At 40.8% G+C, this 18,745-nt stretch overlaps 1 protein-coding gene across 1 annotated transcript; it reads left to right on the forward strand.

Annotated features, from left to right (window-relative positions):
• Positions 1-26: 26 nt before the first annotated feature.
• On the forward strand, positions 27-7,325 carry LOC118420679 (putative GTP-binding protein 6). The gene is made up of 9 exons (XM_035827574.1): positions 27-953; positions 1,435-1,583; positions 2,230-2,330; positions 2,804-2,893; positions 3,416-3,645; positions 4,228-4,436; positions 5,286-5,440; positions 6,049-6,207; positions 6,926-7,325. The coding sequence occupies exons 1-9, from the start codon at positions 200-202 to the stop codon at positions 7,062-7,064; spliced, it is 1,986 nt and encodes a 661-aa protein (XP_035683467.1). The 5' UTR covers positions 27-199; the 3' UTR covers positions 7,065-7,325.
• Positions 7,326-18,745: the final 11,420 nt, after the last annotated feature.

Here is an 18,745-nt window from a genome sequence, read left to right on the forward strand (position 1 = left end):
CACACTGCACTGGACACTTTCTTTTCTCTTCTACACAGCATTGGGCAAGCACGTATCAGTTGGATAAGAAAAAGTTGGATTTTATAACATTTTGCACAGCCACAGTCAAAACATGCAACGTGGGCTGGAACATTGATTATATTCCTATGAAAATCGGAAGCAAAATTGATTTTATGTTCCTTGAGATCCAACGTTTGCCATGAAGCTCTACAACTTTGCGTTGTACCATGAGACACTCCTCAGATCACATTGTCCATCACTGATGATGATGATGACAGCCTGGAAAAGATGCTGCAGCAAGGTTCTACAGTCTGTGATTGGTTCGACTGGCCAGCAGCGAACCGCAGCCAACATGTGCATGTCTTCACCAGGGCCAGGGGATATACTGAACTCAGATCGTCGCCAAGTTTCGATTCCAGAAAAGAGGAACCATACAACAGTAATAGGAAGAAACGCAAACGTGTGTAGGATTCACGGTGTTGTCTTTAGACTCAATTATGGGACAAGGAAAAGCCAAGTGGACGCTATGTCTCGGACCAAGCAAAACTGGCGCTCAATTGCACCTTGCCAAAGATTGATATCAAGTCAAGAGATCTTCCAACAGAGAAGAGGGTATCTCAATTGTAGACAATCTTCTTTCCTAGACAGTCCTCTAACAAGATGCTTTCATAGCTCTTCTAAAAGATACAGAAAGGACAGAAAGCAACCTAAGGAGAGAGCAGAAGTTACAGAGAGTACAGAAGAGGACAGGAATCCTGACATTGATCTTGACTCTGATGTCACTTATAGTGAAGATGAAGACGAGGAGTATGACAGTGAACTTGATGAGGAGGACTTGGCAGAAGAGTTGTACGAAGAGCAAGTGACCTTGGTGACCCCCAAGGGAGGCCACAAGGTCGTTGTGGTACAGCCCAATGTGAAGTGGGGAGCTAAGAAACAACACCTTACTACAGGTAAAGGTATTCATTCTCCATAGGTTAAAATGCCTATCAGGTAATGTTAATTGTTAGGTAAGAGAACTTACCTCTTGTAACACAATGAGTCTCAGGACAGTCATAGTCATACTGTAAATGCAGAATTGTTTGTGGTAGTTTTATAATGTTCACAGCTTTTGTGGTGGCCACTGCAAACTTAATGCTACCACAAATATCTATTCATCATATTAAATATGTGTAAACAGTGTATGGCACAACCGCAATTTTAGCTAAGACCACCACGAACACTCCATTTTCCTGCTACTGTGAATTTAAATGCATTTACAGTGCTGTAAACTGTACAAAATATTCATGGTGGTTCATGGTTTTTATAGTGAGAAATGTGACAATGTTGTCCCAGGTTTGGTAGGTGGTACAGCAACTCTTCTTTAAAAACTTTCACAAAGACAAGAGCTGTACATTATTTCTTAATAACATTTCTTGTTGATATGTCCTTCAGGTGAGCTGATGCTGGCAGAGTCTGTGGCCCTTGTGGAGACGTTACCACACTGGAAGGTGGTGCACACAGTCCTGATGTCTACTAAAACACCAGACAAGAAGACAGTCTTCGGAAAGGGCAACTTTCAGGCCTTAACAGAGAAAATCAAGGTCATTGTTTAAAATTGTAGCTGATAACAATTATATTTAGATCAGAATAAGGCTTTCATAGAAGATGTTCATCACTCAGGTATGCATACAGTTACAACAATATAGATTCAAACAGTGACGGTTTTTGAAAGGCATAGAGACATACCTCAAAATTTTCGATGTCTTGTGACACATCTTGTTCACGGAGTGACCTTAGTCTCACAAGAGAGCACAAGACTAGGTCCAGACTTGCGTAGATAATTTGCCCCCTTCCCCTGCCTCCTTGCAGAGTAGGGTGGAGGTAAGACTTGAATAAGACTAAGGCTAGAACTAAGAAGTAGAATAAGGCTTCAACAAAGTCTTCTTTGTTACACAACCTTCTTTAAAGGTACATTATATCTTGATAACATTTCTTGATGTCATCGGGTTGAATCGATCTACCAACCTGATGAAACTATTTACGGAGGTAAAATAAGGCTTGATTTAAAAGTAGCTTACAACTTTTGTACATATTGCTAGGATGGAGAAATTAACAGATAAAACCCACTTTTAAAAAAGCATTAGATATACTTCTTAAAAGATTTCACATGTATTACCATTGCAACAACCATACTACATCTGATGAAATATCATTTTTATAAGATTATTTGTTCTAACCCATTTTAAGGCCATGAAAGATGTGACTGCAGTGTTCCTGAGTGTTGAGGCTCTGACAGGCCGGCAGCAAAAACAGATGGAAGAGGCATGGGGAGTCTCTGTGTTTGACAGGTATATCTTTATCCTTTTTTTTTTTTGCTTAAAAGGTTATACAGCCTGTGCCCTTGCCATATTGATCAAGTTCTATTTATTCAAAGGCAGTAGTAGCTGACAAGTTAAAACTCCTCTTAGCACAGTGGGAAGGGTTGCATCTGTCCTTTTGGTGTGTATGTGGGAGTTTTGCATATGAGCTTCAGGTGTCCTGCATATTAAAGAACCCAGCGCACCTATATATATGTGAGAAGATGAGGGGTAATATGTAGTATGCTTGACTGAAAATACAAACCACAGGAAATAAAGCTGCATTCCTCTAGTACTAGGTACTTGTACTTGAAGAAAAGCATACATGCATCACCTCATCTAAGAAAGAATGCCTTCAATTGCCTTTTCCCTTCATTACAGAGTTGAATACATTTATTTTGTATTTGATACATGTATTGCTTTCTTGAGACTACAACAGCAAGCTCTGTTTATCTTCCTTGCAGATACACAGTTGTGCTACAGATCTTCAAAGACCATGCACGGACCAAGGAGGCAAGGATGCAGATAGCCCTGGCAGAGATTCCCTATCTTAAGTAAGTATTTACAAGATACATGTGTATAATTGTTACAGTAACTATAAGGAGTGGGTAACTGTATGGCCATGGTGTACTGGTACAAAACCATTTTTTGCTTATTGGGCCAGTCCAGATAAACCAGACCTGAAAAAATTCACTGGGATTAAGAGATAGGCCTGCCAGGATATTAACCAAGCCACTTTTCTCTTGAAATCGCAGAACCCACAAATTTTAGAAAAAGTGGGGCTTTTCATCTCCCTCTGCTTCCAAAAAAGAAGTCAAACCCAACCTGTTTAGAAATAGCCAACACTAAGTTTTAGAGTAGAATATTGTTCATTACTGTCCATTGTTACTTGTATATGTACAAATGTACTATGTTTATACCATGTACTTGCAATTAGCCCTCGGGCACGAACATGCAATAAACTTCTCTACATTAATGTGTTGCTTGACTTTGACGTTTGTGTTGTGTGATGACCAGTGGGCATGTAGTAATCTTCAGTAGCAATTCATTCATTCCATTCATTCTTGCCCCCTTAGGATGAGGATAAGTGAGGAGGTTGCCAACCTTGACCAGCAGCGAGGGGGGGTGAGGACTCGTGGAGGGGGTGGGGAGACGTTCCGAGAGCTCCGGAAGAGGGTCCTGAAGCAGAAGGAGACGGCCATCAAGAAGGCCCTGGTACGACTTAAGAAGAAACGTGACCTCCTCAGGTCGGGCAGGACAAAGAAGGAGATACCTGTAGTGTCTGTTGTGGGGTATACTAATTCAGGTAAACCATACTAAATTCTTGTTTGTTTGTTTGAACCTTTGTTTATTCATGAAAGCTAAAATTGGCCTGCAGGCCACTTTTCATTTCGGTCATCAGGGAAGAAGTAAGGGTCAGACAAAGTATATAGCAGAGATGCATTAAGTACCGTAAATGCAGAAACTTTCGTTGTGGTTTCATGTTTGTGGTTATCGCGGTGGCCGCTTCACCGCGAATTTAAAACCATTGCGAACATTTTTCCATGGCAGTAAGAGATTACAGTGCATGGTGCTACCTCGAACTTAAAACCTCCGTGAAAAGTCCTTTTTCCCGCTACCGTAAAATTAAATCCCCGCGGACTTAAATGCATTTACAGTATAATGTTGTAATAAAGTAGTTAGTTATAGAGTCAATTCAATTACCCTAAGGCGTACAGGAGTAATAAGGATGTTAAACAATTTTAAGATATAGCTTGGTGCAACAATGTTCTGACTGAGCCTGTGTCAAATTACCACACTGTGTACAATGATCATTCTCTGAATGTCATTTATCAATGAACATTCTATAATCTATGAAAACTGGCAACTTTGTTAACTTGATATCCAGGTAAAACAACCCTTATAAAGGCCTTGACCGGTGAGGAGCGGATCCAGCCACAGGACCAGCTGTTTGCCACGCTGGACGTCACGGCCCACGCCGGTCAGCTGCCCTCCAAGATGACCGCCCTGTACGTGGATACAGTGGGGTTCCTGTCACAGCTGCCTCACCATCTCATCGCTTCATTCAATGCCACTTTAGAGGATGTCAGGCTGTCTGTAAGGAATTTTTAGCTTTCTTTATACTGACCTTTATTTACTTTATGTAGATTTGATTATTCATATTATGCTTTCTTTTCTGCTGGATGTTTTTTTATGTAATTCAAAACTTTTCAAAAAGTAGCACTAGATCATCTTTATCCGTGTGGTATTATATATATATATATATATATGCATTGTTTTAAAAATATGGGGGGTTTAGCGATATCAAGTTGACCACAATGGTTTCAAACTGTAATATTTCAAAAATACACATTGTGTATTGCAATTTGAAGCCACCTTCCATCAACTTGATATCCCTACATATCATGTTTTCACAAACAATGGATATAGGTTATCCCATGGATAAAGTTGAAGTAGCATTATAACATCTATGATATTTTTGATAATGCCTCAGGGACAGAAGCATTTTTGATGTCATCATTTGCTACTAAAGGGATTGAAATACATTTTTGTGTATACTGGTGCCCTGGTATCAGTGAAATTTGGGTGCACAACACACCGTTAGGATAAGTGAAGTCAAATTCTGTAGATTACTTGAAAATTATGAAAATGACAAGTAAAACGTCCAACCCTTGCAAGACAGGGAACAGCGTACACTAAACCGGATAGTGAGTGTTGGTGTGAATACACGGAAGGTTTTCCTATTTGTTCTGATACCTAAATGTCTATACTTCAAGTAAACAATAGTAAATGTAAGTTACCCTACACAAATCTACCAGTACCTGTAGGTATACCCACAGTCAAACATTTTGGAGCACAACTCCAATACTAAGCCCTGTACTAGGTATGCTGTCCCTAAATATGATATACTTGTAGTATTGAAATGTCCTGTCTTTGTTACTCCAGGATTTGATTGTTCACATTCGAGATGTGAGCCACCCAGACACTGTGAACCAGAAACACAACGTCCTACAGGTTCTCAGCAACTTAAAACTACCTCAGCATCTACTGGACAACATGATAGAGGCCAACAACAAGATAGACCTGTTGGATGGAGAAAGGTATTGTCGATCTTTCACCTTCCATATCATTGATGTAGGCAGGTGCTGGCTGCCATGTTGGCTGTGCTCGAAATATTTTTTTTGCAGCCAGGTTGCCCAAGCAGCAACCTGTGTCAAAAGTCAGGTTGTGCCATCAACATTTCAGGTTGCCCCACTTCCAAGTTATAACTTTCTTCAAATCAGCTACTTAGCCAATATCTTTTTCTTCCAGTTGCATGTTGCAACTTTGTTTTATCTTACAAGAAATAGATACAAAAGCTTATGCACAAAGGTGGTGGAAAAGAGGTATTTCAACTGCAAAATTCCAGGTTGCACACTGTGCTGCCTGGGTTTGAAATTAAGTTGCACCAGGTTCACTGTTCTTTGTGCTTGTCAAAAAGAGCCGGGAGACTGTCCACGGTACAATTAACCTGTAAATACTGTACATAGGCATCTTTCCCACTACCAATGGAGAAATAGCTCTTAAATGACTTAAAACTGGATCTGGATCACTTTCCATTTCAATTTTTCCAAGATAAGGGTAAATTTAAGCTTTACAGACTACATTGAAAATGTTAAGAAACTGCCTTCCAACATAACCTTGAAAATTATGTTTCTTGCCTTCCCAGCTCAGTACCAGAGGAAGATGACAGCACTGTTATAAACATCTCAGCCCTGAAGGGTACAGGACTGGACAGGCTGAGGGATGTGGTAGAGGAGAGGCTGTTTGAAGCCACAGATACAGTCAAGACTACGCTCAGGATTCCCATGGCTGGACAACAACTCAGGTACATGTATAGTACTAGTAGTATCCAGTACAGTAGAAGCCAGTTAATTGCAGAATGGATGATGTTAATTGCGCGGAACCACAAAATCCTGTGGATAACTTCACTTTGTTGCACCATCCGGATAATTGCACAAAATATGATGGCAAATAGGAGTGCAATTAAACGGCTTCTACTGTATTTGATTATACTGCCAGATGCTGGGGTCTGTGATGCACAGGTATGCAGCAGTCGGCTAGTCTTCACGCTTCCAAGCAAATCTGTCCAGTGGTTTCACCCTAGTTAGACTGCACATTTTGATGTCTCTACAAACTCATTCCATACAGGATTTCCGTGGTCTGCCATGTACTTGAAATACTATTCAAGGCCACACCAGTTTAATGTCTTGGTTTAGTTCAATAAAGCAATGTCATTGATTATCACCATCATCATTGAGTAGAGGCTGAATAAAAAGTTTTATATACAGAATTAAAACTTTGTTCCAGCACAAAATATTTGTGCATCAAGTGCCAGGAAGTTTATGACCAATTGCTGACATCACATGTCAATAAGGTCACGTGATCTGGTTGTTTGGTCACTTGAATTGAAATCTTGACTGCAGTAGGGTAATCGAAATTTTGATGCTCAAATATTTTCGTATTGGAACAAAGCTTCAGCTATATTTATACAATAACTACAAGCACAAATGAACTTTCATGCTAATAAAAAGTTTTTCTTCCAGTCAACTGTACAAGACAGCCACAGTCCAGGGTGTGCAGGTGACAGAAGATGCTGAGCACTTGGATGTTGATGTCATCGTGGGAAAAGCTGCATTTGCCAAGTTCATGCATGCATTCAAAGGAAAAGTGAGACAGGCTTAGAAGTATAGAATACTTTGTCATTCATGATAACTTACCAGTACTAAAGTTTTAGGGTACTATGTAAGTCAATGTACTGAAAGACACTCAACTTAACGTATATATAACGTAATTCTTAGCATTTTTACAGTGGTTTATGTTACATCTAGATAGCTCACATCTCGTTACCAAATGAAGTGCATTAAACTGATCATGTGCCTAATAATTGACAAAAGAGTTGATTATAACACAATACCAGTAACAATAAAGTTTTGACATCTATCACCATGTGTATCTCTTTGTGATCATTTAAGTTGGAGCATTTGCCCACATTCTACCATTACGAGGGCAAGTTGAAACCTATAGTTAACCTAAAGCTGTATTGCAAGACAGCCAGAGCAGCCAATCCAAGCAGCACTTACACATGGAGGCGCAGTGAAGAAATGTGATTTTATCTTTAGCACCCACGAATTATCACATGCTGTTATATAGTTGGCGAAAAGGCCCCATGTGTATGTAGTTTGCGGGGACGGGGACAGGTATGTTTACGTGTGTGGATGTTCAGCACCAAGGACTGGTACGCTAACTTATAATGGGTGGACGGTGTTCAGTGCCAGGGACAAATTTGCTTAAATGTGTGTGGATGGCGCTCAGAACCAAGGACAGGAACATTTGCCTTACGTAGGCAATGAATGAACAGATGCAGGAATAAAATTTCTTCATACACAAAAAGGCGACCGTAAGCAAGAAAAGCATGAAACAGTCAAAACGGCTATCTGATAACGTTAACGTTATACAAAATGTAGTTCGCAAGATTTGACCTTGCCTTCCCCAACTAGCGCAACCCTGGTATTTATCCTATTTTAGCTCCTGATTCTACCAAGGAGCTTTTATCAGATAAAAGCTCCTTGATTCTACAGAAGCAAACATAGGAGCAAATAAGAGCTTAGCAACAATAGAATGGGTGCCACCTCATTATCTGTGCCACTTAACCATAAGCTTCAGGAATAGTATAACCACAAAATGTCTCATAGAAGCCATTTTATGACGGATCCAGTTGTTGAAGTAACACAGCGACCCCTAGTGATCAGAAAGCAAAATGCAGATCTTTCGTTGACTTAGGAGAGAGAAAGTTGATTGGCTAATTCGGGGTCTATCGCTGATATCATGGATATGATTATACAAAGCTAAACAATGGCAAACAGGCAAATCTGATAGACATGGTACAATATAACATCTATTATCATAATACCGGTACGTTTACGACGATTTCTCTAGCCATACTGATTTGACAAATTGTCAACGCATCATTTTCTCCAGTTACATGTTGCTGTCATAGGTTACCCTTGCCACTTCTTCTGTGTAACTTTTCTGCCACTCTTGTCCTGCTAAAAGCGTAATATTGTAATTGTAACACGCCGCGGAATTACACGGCGAACGGGCGCGTGGTTGGGAGGGGGTACAAAATACCGGTAGGAAGAAACACGGCACAATTAACTGCCGCTATGTACATTTATACATCCTCTGATGTTCCTTCCTTTTCTGTCAGTAAATGCATAAAACATAAACCTGCATGAGCATACAAAATGTCATGAGAAAACGGACGTATACTGTCAAGAATTTTCATTTAACTTCTGTCCGTCACAACCGCTATGACGTAACACTTCACTGCTAGCGTAGATATAAAAATGGCGGGAAAATGGCTGCGTACATTCAATTTTGCCCATTCAGTCGTAGATCCGGGCTATTATGCAACGGTTCTTCACACTTTTACATGAGTTGTAGGTCACCAACAGAAATTCAAGATTGTTGTTGAATCATGTTCGTCTTGTGCCGTGAGCATGTGTAATTATGATCTATATAAATTTGGCAATGAATGTGACAGTGTGTTCGTCCCACGACGAGCTGCCTACCCCGAAATTTAAAAAAAAGTATACTGAAAACTTTTGGCCTTGTTGTCTTCGAATGCATTGTTATCGATGCTTTGTAAATGGTGTATTGGACACCTAGATGTCTGAAGTGTGCACAGCTCAGAAATAACTATTGTTGCATGTGTAGATCTCTTTAAGTTCCAGTATTTTTAATCTACCGGTATAAGTCTTACTACCGGTATTATGCCAATGCATGTTACCGTAGGTGTTGAATAGATCCCATAAAAATTTAGATCACTTCATTTGGAAGATTTTTGGGGGTGGGACAATTTCATGGGTGGACCTAATATCTTAGAAGGGCCGTAAAAGTCGACCTGACCTGCTTAACAAATCACAGAATCGCCCCCCTACTATAAGAATAAACAAGTAATTTCTGAAACATATTTAGACTCATTTTCGGCTCGCTCAAGAAGCGTTTCAAGTATGAATGAATTGGAACCCAGCTCTTATCTCCTCTCTTACCCAGTTTAGATTATGCATCAAGCAGTGTCCTGGGTACGAGACTTGGAAATTTCCAAGATGGTGGACAATCAAAACACACCGACGTCGCGTTGTTCTGAGAGTCGAATTTGCTCTCTGTTCGCTTCATATACATGGATACCACTTGGAGTCAAGGAAGGCGGCACCTGTTGTGGACTTAGAAGATGTTCTGGGTTCCCTTTGTTGAATTCGGGAACGTGAAGTACCATCACCAGAATTTTCGTCATTTGAACAAGATTCGAGGGCTGAGGGCACGACTGACCACCTTAGTCCGGGCTACGTTAACGTTACGCACATGTTTTGAGGTGGGTGACTTCCTTTTTGCAATTATTTTGTTAAACATCAATGAAATTATCTAGAGTCCATTCCAAGACACCATGCGGATGTTTGTGGCCATTGTTTAAAATTGATTTTAAAGTTTTGTAATTATATGTCTAGGACATTTGATACTTCAGAAATATTTATAACACTGTTTCAACTTTAGAAATATTTCCCTGGTCCTGTTAAACTTTGGAAATATTCATGGTGTGGAATTGGATACTTCTAATGGTTTCTAAATAATGATATCAGCATTCTACCATTATTTACCATTTTCTACCATTTTCTACCATTTTTTGTAAATGGTTCAGTGGGCTGGGAAGATAGCAATTCACACATCCTTGCAAAGTATGGTTGGGTGCCATGCAACATTGGCCCACCACAAAGGATCCACCAGTGCCCAGCAGTGAAATCTAAAAATATACAGATACAACAATAGGGCTTACTTTTATGGGGGCAATAAACTAATTTAACCATTTGGCGAGGTTTACCATTTTTTGCAAATATTTGTAAATGTGAAATAATCACACAGAGGTTTCACAATTATTCTAAATAATGATATTTTTGTTCAGTTACTTTCAAATTGTTTCTAAAATATTCAAAGGAATTCAAATATATGAGTCAGTCATTTTTTTTAAAATAATTTAATTATTGTGGCTCAGATTATTCTTTTATTCAAAATAATTCAGACTAGTTATAAATATCGCCTAAAAACCCTCATGGTGTCTTGGAATGGACTCTAACACACAAAAAATCAGCATTACAAAATATAAACAAAAACACGTAGATCTTCAGTCTAAAACACTATTATGTACATTTTTGTAAAGTTTTATTATTAACCATCTAAAAATGATCGACTGGCTTTATAATTCTTGATGACGTCATCATGGCGTCATACTTATTTGCATAAATTATATTTATTTTACAAGGTCTATACATTAAAGTAATTTTGAAACGCCAAAAACACACAGAAAACTCATCGGACACTACTTGAGTGCCTCATAAAAACGTTGACAAAAACGTGTCATGCGTTACATACGTTAGCAATCTAAAGTTGTTATCGGTATTTAGATATCTACATTAAAGGTTGAATTAGATCATTGTCGTACTTTACAAGGCTTAACATACATTATATTACACCCTTGACAAACATTTCAACTTCAGCACAATATTCCAGCAAGATATTCAGGAGGGTAAGCCTAATATTTAGTTCGACCTCACAGTCTTCCAAATGAAAGGATCTAAGTCATGACAATCAGTTTTATAAACACGGACATCTCTACGTGAGTCTTGACGTTGCGATTTAAGATGTATATAGAAGTAGTTGCGGAACGATACTGACATTTTTAACGTTTCAGAATTGAATGTAGAACGATACTGCCGCCAGTGTCTAATGGGTATGTGGGTGTAGGGCTGACGTCACAGTTGAATTGCGCAGTAGAAGGCACAAAATGGGATTATAGTGCCAATTTTAAATCCTTAAAAATGTTCTTTTTCCTTGAAAATTTTTGGCCCAACCGGGAGACTTTTTGGGGGTAAAAGGAACAGGTAGGGTGTAAGCTTTCCAATTTTGGTCAAAATTTGCTCAGTTTAGCAGTTTAGGTGGCGCGCGGAAGGATTTTAATTATTGGGTCATATGTGTGGTATCAGGAGTAACCGCGAAACGAACCCTTCGGTAACCGACAAGTGACCCTCCAGAATCTTAAACAAAGTGTGCGTTACTGTCATCACTTTAATTTCATATTAAAACCCGTGGCGATTAGACAGAAAGCAATTTGAGTACTAAAAATTACTTCGTTATCGTTCTACAAGGCCTAAAAGGGAATGCAGGTTCGCCTGGTGTAACCGCTAAGGGAACCCTTCGCCTCGGTAACCGAAAAGCGACCCCATACGATGGAACTTCCAGCGGTTTCGCCAAGGGGAAACGTCTTTCGCTTACGAGCCTGCTCGTTGAAAAGTAAGGAAGTAATTTTTAGTACTCAAATTGCTTTCTGCCTAATCGTTACGGGTTTTACTATGAAATTCAAGTGACAAAAGTAACGCACATTTTGTTGAAGATTCTGAAAGTGCCATCGTATGGGGTCACTTTGCAAAGACCGAAGTGTTCGCTTAGCGGTTTCGTCAAGGCCAAACGAAACGTCATTCGCTTTCGAGCCTTGTAGAAAAGTAAGGAAGTAATTTTTAGTACTCAAATTGCTTTCTGCCTATGCGTAACGTGTTGTACTTTGAAATTCAAATGACAAAAGTAACGCACATTTTGTTGAAGAATCTTGAACTTCTATCGTATGGGGTCACGTTACGGTAAGCGAAGGGTTCGCTTAGCGGTTTCGCCAAGGGGAAACGTCATTCGCTTTCAATCCTTGTAGAAAAGTAAGGAAGTAAGTTTTAGTACTCAAATTGCTTTCTGCCTACTCGTTACGGGTTTTACTATGAAATTCAAGTGACAAAAAAAACGCACATTTTGTCTAAGAGTCTGGAAGTTCCATCGTATGGGGTCTCTTTGCGGTGACCGAAGGGTTCGCTTAGCGGTTTTGCCAAGGGGAAACGTCATTCGCTTTCGAGCCTTGTAGAAAAGAAAGGAAGTAATTTTTAGTACTCAACTGGCTTTCTGCCTAGTCGTAACGTGTTGTACTATGAAATTCAAATGACAAAAGTAACGCACATTTTGTTGAAGATTCTGGATGTTCTATCGTACATCGGTCACGTTACGGTGACCGAAGGGTTCACTTAGCGGTTTCGCCAAGGGGAAACGTCATTCGCTTTCGAGCCTTGTAGAAAAGTAAGCAAGTAATTTTTAGTACTCAAATTGCATTCTGCCTAGTCGTTACGGATTTCACTATGAAATTAAAGTGACAAAAGTAACGCACATTTTGTTGAAGAGTCTGGAAGTTCCATAGTATTGGGTCACTTTGCGGTTACCGAAGGGTTCGCTTAGCGGAATCGCCAAGGGGAAGCGTCATCCGCTTTCGAGACTTGTAGAAAAGTAAGGAAGTAATTTTTAGTACTCAAATTGCTTTCTGCCTAGTCGTTTCGGCTTTTACTATGAAATTCAAGTGACAAAAGTAACGCACATTTTGTTGAAGATTCTGGAAGTTCCATCGTATGGGGTCACGTTGCGGTTACCGAAGTGTTCGCTTAGCGGTTTCGCCAAGGGGAAACGTCATTCGCTTTCAAGCCTTGTAGAAAAGTAAGGAAGTAATTTTTAGTACTCAAATTGCTTTCTGCCTACTCGTTTCGGGTCTTACTATGCAATTCAAGTGACAAAAGTAACGCACATTTTGTTGAAGATTCTGGAAGTTCCATCGTTTGAAGTCACGTTGCGGTGACCAAAGGGTTCGCTTAGCGGTTTCGAAAAGTTAAACGTCATTCGCTTTCGAGCCTTGTAGAAAAGTAAGGAAGTAATTTGTAGTACTCAAATTGCTTTCTGCCTCGTCATTTCGGGTTTTACTATGAAATTCAAGTAACAAAAGTAACGCACATTTTGTTGAAGAATCTCGAACTTCCATCGTATGGGGTCACGTTGCGGTTACCGAAGGTTTCGCTTAGCGGTTTCGCCAAGGGGAAACGTCATTCGCTTTCGAGCCTTGTAGAAAAGTAAGCAAGTAGTTTTTAGTACTCAAATGGCTTTCTGCCTACTCATTACGTGTTTAACTATGAAATTCAAGTGACAAAAGTAACGCACATTTTGTTGAAGATTCTGGAAGTTCCATCGTATGGGGTCACTTTGCGGTGACCGAAGGGTTCGCTTAGCGGTTTCGCCAAGGGGAAACGTCTTTCGCTTACGAGCCTGCTCGTTGAAAAGTAAGGAAGTAATTTTTAGTACTCAAATTGCTTTCTGCCTACTCGTTACGTGTTGTACCATGAAATTCAAGTGACAAAAGTAAAGCACATTTTGTTGAAGATTCTGGAAGTTCAATCGTATGGGGTCACTTTGCGGTGACCGAAGGGTTCGCTTATCGGTTTCGCCAAGGGGAAACGTCATTCGCTTTCGAGCCTTGTAGAAAAGTAAGGAAGTAATTTTTAGTACTCAAATTGCTTTCTGCCTACTCGTTACGTATTTTACTATGAAATTCAAGTGACAAAAGTAACGCACATTATGTTGAAGATTCTGGAAGTTCCATCGTATGGGGTCACTTTGCGGTGACCGACGGGTTCGCTTATCGGTTTCGCCAAGGGGAAACGTCATTCTCTTTCGAGCCTTGTAGAAAAGTAAGGAAGTAATTTTTAGTACTCAAATTGCTTTCTGCCTACTCGTTACGTGTTTTACTATGAAATTCAAGTGACAAAAGTAACGCACATTTTGTTGAAGATTCTGAAAATGCCATCGTATGGGGTCACTTTGCGGAGACCGAAGTGTTCGCTTAGCGGTTTCGCCAAGGGGAAACGTCTTTCGCTTACGAGCCTGCTAGTTGAAAAGTAAGGAAGTAATTTTTAGTACTCAAATTGCTTTCTGCCTACTCGTTACGTGTTTTACTATGAAATTCAAGTGACAAAAGTAACGCACATTTTGTTGAAGATTCTGGAAGTTCCATCGTAGGGGGTCACTTTGCGGTGACCGAAGGGTTCGCTTATATAGCGGTTTCGTCAAGGGGAAACGTCATTCTCTTTCGAGCCTTGTAGAAAAGCAAGGAAGTAATTTTTAGTACTCAAATTGCTTTCTGCCTACTCGTTACGTGTTTTACTATGAAATTCAAGTGACAAAAGTAACGCACATTTTGTTGAAGATTCTGGAAGTCCTATCATATTGGGTCACTTTGCGGTGACCGAAGGGTTCGCTTATTGGTTTCGTCAAGGCCAAACTTAATTCGCTTTCGAGCCTTGTAGAAAAGTAAGGAAGTAATTTTTAGTACTCAAATTGCTTTCTGCCTACTCGTTACGGGTTTTACTATGAAATTCAAGTGACAAAAGTAACGCACATTTTGTCTAAGAGTCTGGAAGTTCCATCGTATGGGGTCTCTTTGCGGTGACCGAAGGGTTCGCTTAGCGGTTTTGCCAAGGGGAAACGTCATTCGCTTTCGAGCCTTGTAGAAAAGTAAGGAAGTAATTTTTAGTACTCAAATTGCATTCTGCCTAGTCGTTACGGGTTTCACTATGAAATTAAAGTGACAAAAGTAACGCACATTTTGTTGAAGAGTCTGGAAGTTCCATAGTATTGGGTCACTTTACGGTGACCGAAGGGTTCGCTTAGCGGAATCGCCAAGGGGAAACGTCATCCGCTTTCGAGACTGTAGAAAAGTAAGGAAGTAATTTTTAGCACTCAAATTGCTTTCTGCCTAGTCGTTTCGGCTTTTACTATGAAATTCAAGTGACAAAAGTAGCGCACATTTTGTTGAAGATTCTGGAAGTTCCATCGTATGGGGTCACGTTGCGGTGACCGAAGGGTTCGCTTAGCGGTTTCGCCAAGGGGAAACGTCATTCACTTTCAAGCCTTGTAGAAAAGTAAGGAAGTAGTTTTTAGTACTCAAATTGCTTTCTGCCTACTCGTTTCGGGTTTTACTATGCAATTCAAGTGACAAAAGTAACGCACATTTTGTTGAAGATTCTGGAAGATCCATCGTATGGGGTCACTTTGCGGTGACCGACGGGTTCGCTTATCGGTTTCGCCAAGGGGAAACGTCATTCGCTTTCGAGCCTTGTAGAAAAGCAAGGAAGTAATTTTTAGTACTCAAATTGCTTTCTGCCTAGTCGTTACGTATTTTACTATGAAATTCAAGTGACAAAAGTAACGCACATTTTGTTGAAGATTCTGGAAGATCCATCGTATGGGGTCACCGACGGGTTCGCTTATCGGTTTCGCCAAGGGGAAACGTCATTCGCTTTCGAGCCTTGTAGAAAAGTAAGGAAGTAATTTTTAGTACTCAAATTGCTTTCTGCCTAGTCGTTACGTGTTTCACCATGAAATTCAAGTGACAAAAGTAACGCACATTTTGTTGAAGATTCTGGAAGTTCCATCGTATGGGGTCACTTTGCGGTGACCGAAGGGTTCGCTTAGCGGTTTCGCCAAGGGGAAACGTCATTCGCTTTCGAGCCTTGTAGAAAAGTAAGCAAGTAATTTTTAGTACTCAAATTGCTTTCTGCCTACTCGTTACGTGTTTTACTATGAAATTCAAGTGACAAAAGTAACGCACATTTTGTTGAAGATTCTGGAAGTTCCATCGTAGGGGGTCACTTTGCGGTGACCGAAGGGTTCGCTTATATAGCGGTTTCGTCAAGGGGAAACGTCATTCGCTTTCGAGCCTTGTAGAAAAGTAAGGAAGTAATTTTTAGTACTCAAATTGCTTTCTGCCTACTCGATACGTGTTTTACTATGAAATTCAAGTGACAAAAGTTACGCACATTTTGTTGAAGATTCTGGAAGTCCTATCATATGGGGTCACTTTGCGGTGACCGAAGGGTTCGCTTATTGGTTTCGTCAAGGCCAAACGTCATTCGCTTTCGAGCCTTGTAGAAAAGTAAGCAAGTAATTTTTAGTACTCAAATTGCTTTCTGCCTACTCGATACGTGTTTTACTATGCAATTCAAGTGACAAAAGTAACGCACATTTTGTTGAAGATTCTGGAAGATCCATCGTATGGGGTCACTTTGCGGTGACTCAAGAATAACTCGAGAAGGACGTATCCGTAAAATGCGGTTTGCACCCGTCGATTCCTTACTAAGCAACCTTTTGAATGATACCAAGTTTGCCGGGCCGGAACCTGAACTCTAAGCTACAATCGCGTTGTCAAGTCATCCCCTACCAGGTACCGTGACAGTGTTTCAAAAAAGAAGCTAGCGGTTGCGCCTAAAAAGAGCGCCTATACTCAAGAATAACTCGAGAAGGACGTATTCGATTAAATTGCGGTTTGCACCCGTCGATGCCTTACTGAGCAACCTTTCGAATGATACTAAGTTTGCCGAGCCGGAACCTGAACTGTAAGCTACAATCGCGTTATCATGTCATCCCCTACCAAGTTCCGTGACAGGCAGTGTTTCAAAAAAGAAGCCAGTGGTTGCGTCTAAAGAGAGTGCCATTACTCAAGAATAACTCAAGAAGGACGTATCTGATTAAATTGCGGTTAGCACCCGTCGATTCCTTACGAAGCAACCTTTCGAATGATGCCAAGTTTGCCCGGCCGGAACCTGAACTGTAAGCTACAATCGCGTTATCAAGTCATCCCCTACCAGGTACCCTGACAAGCAGTGTTTCAAAAAAGAAGCTAGCGGTTGCGCCTAAAGAGAGCGCCTATACTGAAAAATACCTCAAGATGAACGTATCCGATTAAATTGCGGTTTGCACCCGTCGATTCCTTACGAAGCAACCTTTCGAATGATACCAAGTTTGCCGGGACGGAACCTGAACTGTAAGCTACAATCGCGTTATTAAGTCATTCCCTACCAGGTACCGTGACAAGCAGTGTTTAAAAAAAAGCTAGCGGTTGCGCCTAAAGAGAGTGCTTATACTCAAGAATAACTCGAGAAGGACGTATCCGCTAAAATTGCGGTTTGCACCCGTCGATTCCTTACGAAGCAACCTTTCGAATGATACCAAGTTTGCCTGGCCGGAACCTGAACTGTAAGCTATACATCTACAATAGCGTTATCAAGTCATCCCCTACCAGGTACCGTGACAAGCAGTGTTTCAAAAAAGAAGCTAGCGGTTGCGCTTAAGGAGCGTCTTTACTCAAAAATAACTCGAGAAGGACGTATCCGATTAAATTGTGGTTTGTACCCGTCGATTCCTTATTAAGCAACCTTTAGAATGATACCAAGCTTGCCGGGCCGGAACCTGAACTGTAAGCTACAATCGCGTTATCAAGTCATCCCCTATTAAGTACCGTAACAGGCAGTGTTTCAAAAAAGAAGCTAGCGGTTGCGCCTTAAGACAGCGCCTCCATCAAGAATAACTCGAGAAGGACGTATCCGATTGAATTGCGGTTTGCACCCGTTGATTTCTTATTAAGCATCCTTCGAGTAATACCAAGTTTGCCGGGCCGTAACCTGAACTCTAAGCTGCAATTGCGTTATCAAGTCATCCCCCTACGAGGTACCGTTACAAGCAATGTTTCAAAAAAGAAGCTAACGGTTGCGCCTAAAGAGAGCGCCTATACTCAAGAATAACCCGAGAAGGACGTATCCGATTAAATTGCGGTTTGCACCCGTCGATTCCTTACTAAGCAACTTTTCGAATGATACTAAGTTTGCGGGGCCGGAACTTGAACTCTAAGCTACAATCGCGTTATCATGTCACCCCCTACCAAGTACCGTGACAGACAGTGTTTCAAAAAAGAAGCTAGTGGTTGCGTCTAAAGAGACCGCCTATACTCAAGAATAACTCGAGAAGGACGTATTCGATTGAATTGCGGTTTGCAGCCGACGATTCCTTACGAAGCAACCTTTCGAATAATACCAAGGATGGCGGGCCGGAACCCAAACTGTAAGCTACAATCGCGTTATCATGTCATCCCCTACCAAGTACCGTGACAGGCAGTGTTTCAAAAAAGAAGCTAGCAGTTGCGCCTAAAGAGAGCGCCTATACTCAAAAATAACTCGAGAAGGACGTATTCGATTGAATTGCGGTTTGCACCCGTCGATTCCTTACTAAGCAACCTTTTGAATGATACCAAGGTTGGCGGGCCGGAACCTGAACTGTAAGCTACAATCGCGTTATCAAGTCATCCGCTATTAAGTATCGTGACAGGCAGTGTTTCAAAAAAGAAGCTAGCGGGTGCGCCTAAGGAGCGCCTTTACTCAAGAATAACTCGAGAAGGACGTATCCGATTAAATTGCGATTTGCACCCGTCGAGTCCTTACGAAGCAACCTTTCGAATGACACCAAGTTTGCCGGGCCGGAACCTGAACTGTAAGCTACAATCGCGTTATCAAGTCATCCCCTACCGGGTACCGTGACAGACAGTGTTTCAAAAAAGAAGCTAGCAGTTGCGACTAAGGAGCGCCTATACTCAAGAATAACCCGAGATTTAATAATTTTAAACAAAG

This window comes from Branchiostoma floridae, chromosome 8 (genome assembly GCF_000003815.2).
Source record: "Branchiostoma floridae strain S238N-H82 chromosome 8, Bfl_VNyyK, whole genome shotgun sequence".
Classification (NCBI taxonomy): Eukaryota; Metazoa; Chordata; class Leptocardii; order Amphioxiformes; family Branchiostomatidae; genus Branchiostoma; species Branchiostoma floridae.

Bases quoted from the DNA above. Each gene is read 5' to 3' on its own strand.
- LOC118420679 (XM_035827574.1), top strand. From the start codon at position 200: ATGAAGCTCTACAACTTTGCGTTGTACCATGAGACACTCCTCAGATCA. The intron at 5,441-6,048 runs GTATTGTCGATC...TTGCCTTCCCAG, and splicing joins GACCTGTTGGATGGAGAAAG to CTCAGTACCAGAGGAAGATG. The intron at 6,208-6,925 runs GTACATGTATAG...TTTTTCTTCCAG, and splicing joins ATGGCTGGACAACAACTCAG to TCAACTGTACAAGACAGCCA.